General features: G+C 37.9%; 1 protein-coding gene across 2 annotated transcripts in view; it reads right to left on the minus strand.

Moving 5' to 3' along the window:
• Positions 1-1,153: 1,153 nt before the first annotated feature.
• Positions 1,154-13,024, minus strand: part of LOC139938065 (uncharacterized) — a 30,457-nt gene continuing 18,586 nt past the window's right edge. For both annotated transcript variants that reach the window (XM_071933435.1, XM_071933436.1), the window contains exons 10-13: positions 9,770-9,887; positions 8,835-9,063; positions 7,358-7,490; positions 1,154-4,078 (exon numbers count right to left, since the gene is read on the minus strand). In XM_071933435.1, the coding sequence (XP_071789536.1) occupies positions 3,965-4,078; positions 7,358-7,490; positions 8,835-9,063; positions 9,770-9,887 (594 nt within the window). In that variant the 3' untranslated portion in view covers positions 1,154-3,964. The remainder of the gene's footprint in view (positions 4,079-7,357; positions 7,491-8,834; positions 9,064-9,769; positions 9,888-13,024) is intronic.

A 13,024-nucleotide genomic window follows, 5' to 3' on the forward strand; every position in this document is an offset into this window, starting at 1 on the left:
GTGAGGGTAGCATAAGAACAAACTCTACCTGGCAAGTATATATATAAATACACACATGGTGTCACACACATGGTGTCACCGCAAACCAAATATACATTGATACCTCACCATGCAATGCCTCAAATCCTATAAACATCAATGCTGGTAATGAGTCATAGATATAGCTCTATTGTAATGGGTATACATCTTGTGGAAACAGACAACATCAATGCTGGTAATAAGTACATCTTGTGGAAATGCTGTTTCTTCCGCAACTCAGTGCTGTCGGAATACACGCTGTCTGAACATACCCTATTGTGACTAAAGGCTACCGTATCTGTGTTTGTTTTGATTGGTCTGAGGTCGCCTCCGACGGCCAATCAAACACAGATATGGAAAGCGTCGTCTGCTTGCCGCGTCGGCCACGTACGTGTGTATGTGATTATCAAAGAGCTATCTCTTTCCATGGAGGTGTACCTCAATGCTCGGTGAAGATCTGGGCCCAATTTCATAGCGCTGCTTAACGGTAAGCAGATTTGCGTGCTTGTAGCAGAACCATTGCTTAAGCCTTAGCGTATATTGAGCAGAAAAATTGGGCGGTCATATTGCGTGTTTACCGTGGATTTGCATTGTGACGTCATTTATTTTTCGTGCGGTAAGCACTGGAAGGTTAGCATGCCTTAATTTCCGCGTGCTTACGGTTAGCAGCGCTATGAAATGTAAATTGCACAGTAAGCACAAAATCGGCCGCTAAGCAGCGCTATGAAATTGGGCCCTGGCATTATTCACGAGCCTCAAAGTGTGACATCACTGCTCGTAACATGTACAATGACGCTTACACGTAAACAAATACTTACAGTTTAAAATGAATATAAATGAAGTCGAGGCTCACACACACAAATGGCAGATCCATACTAAAGGGTGAAGTTACTGTCAGGCGTGTTTTTGTTGTTGTAATTATTCTCTCCAGTCATTTTACCTGAAACATCTCCTAGTCAGATAATCTATTTGATTTTTGCACAACTCTGAACCAGGTGCAGGTGCCCACTTTTGGGCACAAAAGGGAGAAAAAACGAAAATGTAAAAAAAAAAGAATAATTTATTAAGGCAATTATTAATAATTATACTACAACATTGACACCTTGCACAGTGGGACACACCTTTGTACAATGCATGCTTTCAATTTGTTTTATTTTTTGTGCGGGAGTAAATTCCTAAGGGTACATTTTGACTCACAAAATTGTAATGGTGGACAGGGATGTGAAATAGGTCGACATTTAAGTATTGCAAAGCATTCAAAATTGTTACAAAATTACTTACAAAATTGTCATTTTCCAGACTTGAAAACATCATTGGGTGCATTTTCTTCACAACAGTATTGGGTGATCCTTTAACAATGACAGATCAAACTTTTACTTCCAAATTGCATCACCTGATTTCCACTAACTAAAGGAAAATGGCTATTATATACTAACAAATTTGTTTAAAAAATGGATGAAGCGTTATGTTGATCTCAATCGCACATTTTTTACCATCAGCTGATTCAACTTAAAGGCAGTGGACACTATTGGTAATTACTCAAAATAATTATTAGCATAAAACCTTTCTTGGTAACGAGTAATGGGGAGAGGTTGATAGTATAAAACTTTGTGAGAAACGGCTCCCTCTGAAGTAATGTAGTTTCGAGTAAGAAGTAATTTTCCACGAATTTGATTTCGAGACTTTAGATTTATAATTTGAGGTCTCGAAAAAACAAGCTTTTCACAGTTCTTGACTTGACAAGAAATGGCTTGAGGCTTCGAAGTGTGAGCATTGTCGGCTAACAAAGACACAAAAGCTTGTTGGTCTAGCTGGTGGTAAAACATCTGATACAGCAGTGCAAATATCGTGGGTTCGAATCATGAGTAGTTTGCCCGTTTTATTTTATTTTAATGAAACTAGATCAAGTACACAGTGCTCCATTACAGGACGCTTTGAAAAAAAAAGGCTCTAAAAAAATAATGACGCCATGAGTTTTTAAATTTCTTTGTTTCTTATTTCTAATTTGCAAATCTGTATGCTTGTATTAAGACATGTTTCTGCGATTTTCTCTCTTTCAAACACGGTCTGCTGACTCAGCCTACTCCAAACAGTGTTTGTAACTATACGATAATTCAAGTCTAGTTAATTCTTTGTTTTTGTTTTAATTCCCTTTATCGCTTCCCTGGTTTATTATCACTAAAATTTAAACGCTTTTGAATTTAATAGTTTTTTTGAGATATAAAATTAGAACTGCGAAGCTGCCAAGGCGAGCTAACGAGCGCCCGACAGAGAAACAAGGAATAGAAGAAACATCAATCATTTGATCAACTGATGGTCAAAGGGGTGGGGACATTGACAACTATAAAGTAATGACTATTTAATAAGGTTTTCATTGTTTTAGCTCATTCAACTGGAACAATATTATAAAATCTTTTATTTTTATCTTTCATACTTTCTACATGTAAGCAGCAATATTTGATTGAAGTTTTAAGTCAGTACATCATTGTAATATGGAGTAATGACCATTAAAGATTTAATTGTTTTAGCTCATTCAACTGAAACCAGTGATTAAATTTCTGAGTTTTATCTTTTCATATGAATCTTCAAGTGAGAAGCGATATTTGATTTAAAGGCAGTGGACACTATTGGTAATTGTCAAAGACTAGTCTTCACAGTTGGTGTATCTCAACATATGCATAAAATAACAAACCTGTGAAAATTTGAGCTTAATCGGTCATCGAACTTGCGAGATAATAATGAAAGAAAAAACACCCTTGTCACACGAAGTTGTGTGCGTTTAGATGGTTGATTTCGAGACCTCAAGTTCTAAATCTGAGGTCTCGAAATCAAATTCGTGGAAAATTACGTCTTTCTCTAAAACTATTGCACTTCAGAGGGAGCCATATCTCACAATGTTTTATACCATCAACCTCTCCCCATTACTCGTCACCAAGTCAGGTTTTATGCTAATAATTATTTTGAGTAATTACCAATAGTGTCGTCGTCCTTTGGATGGCCATTGGTCCTGTTTGTTGTGTAATGCATGTATAAGAACCCATTGCACTTATTAAAAAAGAGAAGGGGTGTTCCCCGGTGTTCCTGGTTAGATAATAGCAGCATACTACGCCACATCACCTTGTAAACCATTACACGGTGCTTTAAAGGAATAGGCCTCATACAGCAAAATGTAGTTAAACATACCTTGCAGGACAAGTGTGGTAAAGCACTATATAAGAACCTTGTAATAGTAGTAGTAGAACAAATTTGTTTGGGTTTGACGCTCCAAGTAAATCAGTCTGGTATAAACTCAACTGGAGCAATTGATCTTAGATAGTACCACTGTAGTTAAGTTGTTGAAGGAAGGAACCAGTCAAAACCTAGTTTATGGGGTTGGTTCTCGATAACCAGTGGTATGCACAGCATACCATTTATTACGTGTTGAAACAGAAAAAAGAAAAAGAAAAAAAAAACTACTGAAAATTAGAACTTGCTTTTTTGTCTTAAAACCTGGACTTAACTGCGCCAGTCTACCTTTTGTTAAGGACAAGTTTAGCCAAGTTCTGTGGGTCAAATTAACCCTGATCGCAGACCTGATTTGCGCGTTTCAAGGGAGGGTTATTTAAGCACTTTTGGTTTAATTCCTCGTCTGAACGTACCCCAAGAGGGCAGCCGATTGAAAGAGAAAAAACAACCCGGTGCATTGTATGCAGACACCTTTTGTCTCTACTTGGTTTATAGTCATGGTTTCATTGTGACAACCAATAACTATATATTCTTACCAAAAAGCATTCTTTGAAAACATTGGTGGGAAGTAGTTTAATGCCTTAATATATACAAAATTTATGTAGAAACCTCTGCAAGTTGGAAAAATAAGATCTAGTTGCATTTCCTGGGCTCATCATAAAGCATATAATGGTAACGTACAGGTTGTATTCCTGCCAAGTAACGGAGCTCATGATCTCTACTACTTTGAGAATCCACCAATCTCCGAGGGTAAACGCAGCCAAGAACCATAACCTTTCTGCTTCAAATGAGCTGTTAGGACCTGCTTACCATGTTGGTAGTCGACACACATCGTCTGTAATGACAGGACAAAAACAAAAACCATTTTACTCTTTATCTGCAATAATAAATGAAAGGTTCAATCTGCAATATTAAATGACAGGTTTCTATCTGCAATAATGAAATGTTTCCATCTGCAATAATGAAAGGTTTCCATCTGCAATAATAACAGATTTTTATCTGCAATAATAACAGGTTTCCATCTGCAATAATGAAAGGTTTCCATCTGCAATAATGAAAGGTTTCCATCTGCAATAATGAAAGGTTTCCATCTGCAATAATGAAAGGTTTCCATCTGCAATAATGAAAGGTTTCCATCTGCCATAATGAAATGTTTCCATCTGCAACAATGAAAGGTTTCCATCTGCCACAATGAAAGGTTTCCATCTGCAAAAATGAAAGGTTTCCATCTGCAATACTGAATAGTTTCCATCTGTAATAATGAAAGGTTTCCATCTGCCATAATAAAAGGTTTCCATCTGCAATAATGAAAGGTTTCCATCTGCAATAATGAAAGGTTTCCATCTGCAATAATGAAAGGTTTCCATCTGCAATAATGAAAGGTTTCCATCTGCTATAATGAAAGGTTTCCATCTGCAATAATGAAAGGTTTCCATCTGCAATAATAAAAGGTTTCCATCTGCAATAATGAAAGGTTTCCATCTGCAATACTGAATAGTTTCCATCTGCAATAATAAAAGGTTTCCATCTGCAATAATTAAAGGTTTCCATCTGCAATAATGAAAGGTTTCCATCTGCCATTATGAAAGGTTTCCATCTGCCATAATGAAAGGTTTCCATCTGCAATAATGAAAGGTTTCCATCTGCAATAAAAAAAAGGTTTCCATCTGCAATAAGAAAGGTTTCCATCTGCAATAATGAAAGGTTTCCATCTGCAATACTGAATAGTTTCCATCTGCAATAATAAAAGGTTTCCATCTGCAATAATGAAAGGTTTCCATCTGCAATAATGAAAGGTTTCCATCTGCAATAATGAAAGGTTTCCATCTGCAATAATGAAAGGTTTCCATCTGCAATAATAAAAGGTTTCCATCTGCAATAATAACAACAGATTTCTATCTGCAATAATAACAGGTTTCCATCTGCAACAATGAAAGGTTTCCATCTGCAATAATGAAAGGTTTCCATCTGCAATAATGAAAGGTTTCCATCTGCAATAATGAAAGGTTTCCATCTGCCATAATGAAAGGTTTCCATCTGCAATAATGAAAGGTTTCCATCTGCAATACTGAAAGGTTTCCATCTGCAATACTGAAAGGTTTCCATCTGCAATAATAACAGGTTTCCAACAATCCAACTGCAATAATGAAAAGAAAGAAAATGCGTGGGAGCTGCATATTGAACCCCTCTCAAGGCGTTTTGGGGACCATGTGTTGGATTGAGGACATGTTATTTGGAGGAAAATACTTTTTAAAAAGATGAAATCATTATATTGCTAGGTGTATTTTGTCTTTAAAGTCTAAAAATATAAAGATAATCGGAACCTACTTCCACAAAAATAAATGATTATGAATGGAGCAGTCCTGATTTTGATTTGGGGATCTTTTTTACCTGTGATAGTGATTAATTGTATTAAGTATTGTTGCCCCCCTCCCCCTTTGGCAACTGGAACTTGTTCTTCAATCACCCTTTAGTATCTTCAAGATCCTGACATTTTATAAACCACAGCATTCTGGAAAAACGATGCGAGACGTCAAGGAATCTCCCCACAAGTGTGTTGCATACTTCTCGGTCATAGGTCAACAATATATCCAGCCGTAAAACACATTAACGTATCAAGAGAAACAGCACATAAGCCTATCAAGGTGCATACTGACATTTGTGCGCATTCAAATCACTATGCGTTGTTGTCAGTAGACTTTGCAATGTCTCCACTCATGTTCCTTTGCTGTAACAGTAAACCACAGAGGTCAAACCATTAGCACAAATGAAGCGGGGAAAGACTGAAAGAAGTCTTTACCTATGTCAAAGTATTTTTATTTTGTGAAACTTAGTAAATTGTTTAACTTTTTTAAAGCTAAATTTGGCCTGATACTTGGATGTTTCTTGGTCAATTATTCTACTATAGATGACCACCCGTCCCTAGTTTCTGCATGACCCTCAACCCTTGAACGGGACGTAGTGGGTCCGAGTCAACCACTAGCTGACTTCATGATTGAAGCACCATAGATTGTCAAAGTCACCAAGCAGGTAAGAGACTGAGTCAGAGCTGTCAAAAGTAGCCAGATATTTGCTGTATGGTAAACCAGCCAAAGATGTGCTCTTAAATCATGATTGTGATAAAGTGGAAAAACCCTTGATTTCAAACTAATGAAAGTGTAATTAATTTGTACTTGCCAAAACCAAGGTAGAAAGCAGAACCTTTGAATTTAAAGTTAACAAAAGAAAGTTGAGATTGTTTCAACCAAGGCTTGAAAAAAGCACAATTGAGTTTACACAAAAAAGAAAATTGTAATTTAAATTGCTTCCCTCAACAAAACCATGGCTTAAGAGAAGACCCCTTGAGGTCAAACTCCACAAACTGTACTGTAATTTTCTGTACGTTTCTGTAAATATTAATTCCTCTTATATTGATAAAGAACCGTGTTTATTTCAAGTTAAAGAATAGTGTTTATCCTGTCAATTCATTTGAGTTCCTTTGATGAGTACATGTATGTCACAAAAATTACCCTTCATGTAAATCAATGTGACAAGATATCAATTGTAGGCACTGCACATTGAAGAATCAAATCAACACATACTGGGCTGGCCAGTGCCAGGCGGCAATTTATTAAGATTGCTATAGTATTGCTTATAACTATTAAACACAATGCACACAATCCTCGAAAAAAATAAAAAAAACGCTATTGGTTTTTATTTTGTAACTGACTTAAGGTCAATAACATATACAGATGTAATATTTAAAGAAAATAATATTTTCGTAAGTAGGATTTGAAACTTTGCGTACGATAAGGAAAGGTTTGCGGTAACACCATGTTATGACTATCTCTAATGAGTTGGGGGTGGTTCTGAAAAGAACCGTTGGTTTCAACTCGACGTTTCGATCAGTGTGCTCTGATCGTCTTCTGGAGAAAGCTGGACTCTTGATGCTGCATGCTGCTTAAGTACTGTGGAGGCAGATTGGAGGCTGATTAATATTTTCATGAAGGGAAAAAACCCAATCTTTTGTGCCTACCAGCATACATTCAGATTAGAAAACTGGACTAAGAAGGCACCATGACAAAAGGTGTACAGTAGTAGATATTAAACATGACTTAGTAGGGTTTGGTCTTACCTTACTCTGATGATAGTTACTACCCTGCAGAAGGTCATAGCGTTGGGCCATGCCACAGGCATTCTTAAAACGGCTATAAAAAGCAGCTTTGCAGACTCGACTTGCTCCAACAGCACCACTTCTGAACGGCGAACTGCAAACAAGCAATAATAAATGTTTAACATAAAGGGATTGGTCTAATGTTTATAATACCCCCATACTGTAAATTATCAGAACCTAATGATAACCATTTTAAAAACTTGTAAATCTTAAAACTCATAGACTCTACATTTTAAAATAAAAAACAATGAATTATTGCACAAGATCTTTTGAGCTTGTTCCAACAATGAAAACAATTGCTTACTTCGAAGTAATATAGCCACTTATTGTTCTACATGATTACATGTCAAGCAAAACAATGGTTATAACTGATATAATTTGAACTAATATAACCAAAAAGAGACACAAGGGGCAAAATAGTGAGACTCCATTTTGGTTTCAATAGGAACCAGAATTTATTTGTCAATAATTTACAAAGGAAAATTGAAAAAAGTCTCACAAACAGCTCCTTTCAGGCTCTTATCTTATAGACCTTTATAACGCTGTCACCATCTTGGTCATGATCCCTGTTTCCATAACAGTCATGAATGCTAACAATCATTGCGCAAACATGGCACCAGACTAATATTTCGTCCAGCCTCAGTTTGGTTACAATGAGTTGGAATGGAGTAAAATTAAGATGGCCACACCCTGATGAAGGTCTATTGCAGTGATGTGTGATTAATGTGTGATTAGTGTCTGCAAGTGAAGAGCCAATGGAGCATTCTCACTAGAGTGGCAACTTGTGTCGGAGCGGTTAAGAGCACCGGATTCAAACTCTGGTCTTTGTGATCAGCAAAGTGTAGGTTCGAGTCCAAGTCATGACATCCGTGTCCTTAAGCAAGACACTTAATCATGATGCTTCGTCCTTCAGATCGAACGTAAAGCTGCTGGTCCCATGTGTTGTGTAAACGCATGTAAAAGAACCCAGTGCACTTATCAAAAAGAGAAGGAGTTCGCCCCAGTGTTCCTGGTTTAGATTGGCAGTGTATTGCGCCACAGCACCTTGTAAACCATCACATTGTCCTTTACGATGGGTCTCACAATTTCAACGTACTGTATGTTTAAAGCGCCTTGAATGTCACTGAGTGATGGAGTTGCGCCCTATATAAGAAGCCACTATTATTATTATTTCACACTATTACTAGATTATTGAACATTTAAAAAAAACAGTTCTGTAGAATGACTGCAGAATTAAACCGTTTCTAGTATTGGAGTTTGATTTGTAGACAACTCTTAAAATCCATAGGTTCATAACAGATAGTTAAACAGTAAGTCTGCTTCCCTATTGCATCTCAATTCTTTCAAACGCTTAGCACAAAGACATTTAACATCTCAGCAGGAATAGATTACCAGCCCAAAATCTGTATGATTGCTGAGGACATATAAATACACATACCCCTCTGTACATCGCCCTCTATTGACATCAACAACTTCATATAGACTGTCTGCAAATGACCAATTGAGACTTAATCCCAGCTTGAAGTCATCTTCAACTGCAGGTGTGTTAGATACTCTTCCGATGAGTGGGTGATGAACGCTGTAACCTGCAGGTAGTCTGTCTGTTAACTCATCATCTACTCTACAGCAAATGGCTCTGGCAAGATGTCCATGGTCATAGTCACTACCTGTGTTTAAATATGTTATTCAATGGAACATCACATTACTGAAAATCACCAAATGGGGCAAAGCTCCTACAAAGCTTGGTAGTTTTGATTGGCTAACCAAATTTACCAAAATTGAAAGTGATACTAAGACATGTATGCAGGCCTAATGCAAACTTGTTTTCTTGACTAGCCATAAGGCTAGTCAGCTGGACGTTTGACTATTCACACAAATTTTCCCTAGTCTATTAAAGTATTATATTAAATGTGTGTGCGTCAAAACCAATTTTGGTCCGTCAACACGCCGGTATAAATTATGCGGATCATGGCTCATCATTGTCTTTTCTATTAAGATGCATGTTGACTTCTAAATGTTGAAGTTTTCAAAGCAAAAAGTTTTTGCTCGAAAGAAAATTCCCATGAAAAACAAAATCAGAGTTCAATCAAAGGTCGGTGCAGTGAATCTTATGATTTGAAGCAGAGCCATGAAATCAGTGCACTGCAGTGCCAAATTTGTATACAAGAACTTGCTTAGCAGAAGTCAAAATGTAACTGGTACCCAAATAATTTTTTTAAACAGAAACTGATAGTTTTCCTGTAGGTTTCAAACCCTGTGATTATACCAACACTAATTTTTAATACAAGTAGTAAATTACACATCAAGGTTTTTTAACTAATTTCTCATTCATGGGAATCAGTACCAGTGTATTTTGAAGCCTTCAATACATACCTAAAGTGATGGTATCCAAGTAGACAGGCTGGATGAAAAGACTAAGGAGCGCCCCCTGGATGCCAATTATATTCCACTCCAGTAACTTATCACTGCTGGACATCACTCGGAATGGTTTCTGTATAACAAATCATATTAGTTGATAGCAACAATGTTGTAATTAGATGCGAAACCCAACAAAGTATACTTTTGGAGCAGGTTGTTAATAATGTAAATCAGGTTGTTAATAATGTTAATAACAAAAATCGGACCTGCAATAATAAGGATAAAGATAAGGATAAGGATAAGGATAAGGATAAGGATAAGGATAAGGATAAGGATAAGGATAAGGATAAGGATAAGGATAAGGATAAGGATAAGGATAAGGATAAGGATAAGGATAAGGATAAGGATAAGGATAAGGATAAGGATAAGGATAAGGATAAGGATAAGGATAAGGATAAGGATAAGGATAAGGATAAGGATAAGGATAAGGATAAGGATAAGGATAAGGATAAGGATAAGGATAAGGATAAGGATAAGGATAAGGATAAGGATAAGGATAAGGATAAGGATAAGGATAAGGATAAGGATAAGGATAAGGATAAGGATAAGGATAAGGATAAGGATAAGGATAACGATAACGATAACGATAACGATAACGATAACGATAATGATAATGATAATAATAATAATAATAATAATAATAATAATAATAATAATAATAATAATAATAATAAACAACAAGACTTATAAAGCGCATTTTACAAAATTCAATGCGCTGGAAGAGTGCTACGGAAAAGACGATTATGAGAATAGATGTGTTTTTAATTTACTCTTGAATGTCTGGAGTGTGTTGGTGTTCCGAATATGACTTGGTAGGGCGTTCCAGCACCGGGGACCAGCGACTGAAAAGGAACGGTCCCCTGCCCTTTTGTGTGTGCGAGGGATTGTTAGATTCTGGCTGGAGCGGAGCCCACTCCGGCCAGGTTTGTTGAAATTTAGCGACTCTGTAAAGTATTGTGGAAGTACGTTAGAGAGTGCTTTGTGCATGTCCACTGATGTTTTGAAGGTGATGCGTTGTTTAACTGGTAACCAGTGTAATTGTTTGAGAAGAGTGGATGCGTGTGTGTATTTGGGTTGCGAGAAAATGATACGTGCAGCATTGTTTTGGAGTCTTTGTAGACGGTCAATGTCAGCTTGCTTACATTTGAGGAGAGAGTTACAATAATCCAGTCTAGACAACACAAGGGCTCTGGCAGCAGCGTGGCATGTGTTTGTGTCAATATAAATGGGAAGTGGTTTGGCCCTATTTATGGGAAGTGGTTTGGCCCTATGGACCAAGGTGGTGGATTGGACCCATTAGTGTGACTAGGACCAAGGAAGTTGATTAGCCCTATTTATGGGAAGTTGATTGGCCTTATTAAGCCCCTTTCACACGAGAGCAATTTAGCTAAAACTTGAGCATGGTTGTAAGATTGTACAAAATGCACCTCGTGTGAAAGGACAATGATTTTTGGAGTCTACATCTTGTCAGAGGTCCGGACCTAAGACAAAATCTTACACTAGCAGAAGTTTTGACAAAGAACGTGGGCTACATCATCGTGTGAAAGGAACCCTTGAGCCCTTTTCACACGGCCAAAATGTAGCCAGGGTCTCTTGCTTCAAAATTTACGAGCGTGGATTGTTTATTTGTTATCACCATGAGCTTTCACACTGCAAAGTTAAAAAACTAACAACCCTTGTGCCACATGAGAGTGATATGACGAATTGGTAATCTTGATCAACTTAGTTGGACAAGATAGCACCCACAATAGCGCTGTATGGGCTTTTTCACCTAGGACGTCGTTCAATGGGAAGTGGATTGGCCCTATTTATGGGAAGTGGTTTTGACCTTTTTATGGGACTAGGACCAAGGAGGTAGCTAGGACCAAGGAAATGGATAACGGAAGTGGTTTGGCCCTATTTATTGAAAGTGGTTTGGCTCAAGGAAGTGGTTTGGAACTATTTATGAGAAGTGGCCAAGGAAGTTGATTGGCCCTATACAGGGTGTCTCAAAAAAAAGGTAATCCTACTTTAAAGGGTTTTTATGGCCAGACTATAGGTTTACCAGCAGAAAGCATGGCATCATCTTAAAGCTGAAACCTTGTGCTTTCCAATGATACATTTGGTTACATTCCAGGGTCATGCATCAGCGAGCACCATTGTCTTGAAGTTGTGGTGCAAAAATGCAGTTGGTTCACTTTTGAACCCATGTCATTTTGGCCTTCAGACAGAGTGTAAACCTCGGGTTGTCTCAAATGGTTCAGCTAATAACAGCAGAGTGGTCAAGAAAAGGTATGAAACCAGAAGTTTGATGGGATCTCTCTCACACCGCTCAAGAAGCCACTCACAGAAAGTATGTCTTCTTGCAAGATCAGGAAGCAGAAGTTCATGACGGGTGTGAAGATGTGGAACAGATGGAAGTGAAGGTCCAGATGAGTGATCCGATTAAAAGTGGTGTGGCTCAGTCCACTACCATTCCGTCTTGCACTTGTCTCCCGTGGGTGGTCAATCAGTTGCTGTCGTAGGATAGCGATGGTTTCCTGAGATCTCGCTGTCCTTGGCCTTTCTGAACTTCCTTTGTTGCCATTGAGGCTGGTTCCTGATGTGCTTCATACTTTCTCACATTGGCCCAGATTGTTTCTTTGCTGGTGGTTCTCGATCTGGGAATGCTTCTCCAAATGCATCCTGTGTAGCCTGCAAAAAGTTCTGGTTTCATACCATTTCTTGACCACAAATATTCCTTGTCTGCCGTTAGCTGAACCATTGTGACAACCTGAGGTTTACACACTGTCTGAAGGCCAGAATGACAAGGGTTTAATAGTGAACCAACTGCATTTTTGCACCACAACTTCAAGACAATGGTGCTCGCTGATGCATGACCCTGGAATGTAACCAAATGTATCATTGGAAAGCACAAGGTTTCAGCTTTAAGATGATGCCATACTTTCTGCTGGTAAACATAATAGTCTGGCCATAAAAACCCTTTAAAGTAGGATTACTTTTTTTTTGAGACACCCTGTATATGGGAAGTGGTTTGGTCCTATTTATGGGAAGTGGATTGGCCTTATTAATGGGAAGTGGATTGGCCCTATTTATGGGAAGTGGATTGGCCTTATTAATGGGAAGTGGATTGGCCCTATTTATGGGAAGTGGTTTGGACCTTTTTATGGGACTAGGACCAAGGAGGTAGCTAGGACCAAGGAAGTGGTTTGGCTCTATTTATGGGAAGTG

Source organism: Asterias amurensis, chromosome 6 (assembly GCF_032118995.1).
Source record: "Asterias amurensis chromosome 6, ASM3211899v1".
Lineage (NCBI taxonomy): Eukaryota > Metazoa > Echinodermata > Asteroidea > Forcipulatida > Asteriidae > Asterias > Asterias amurensis.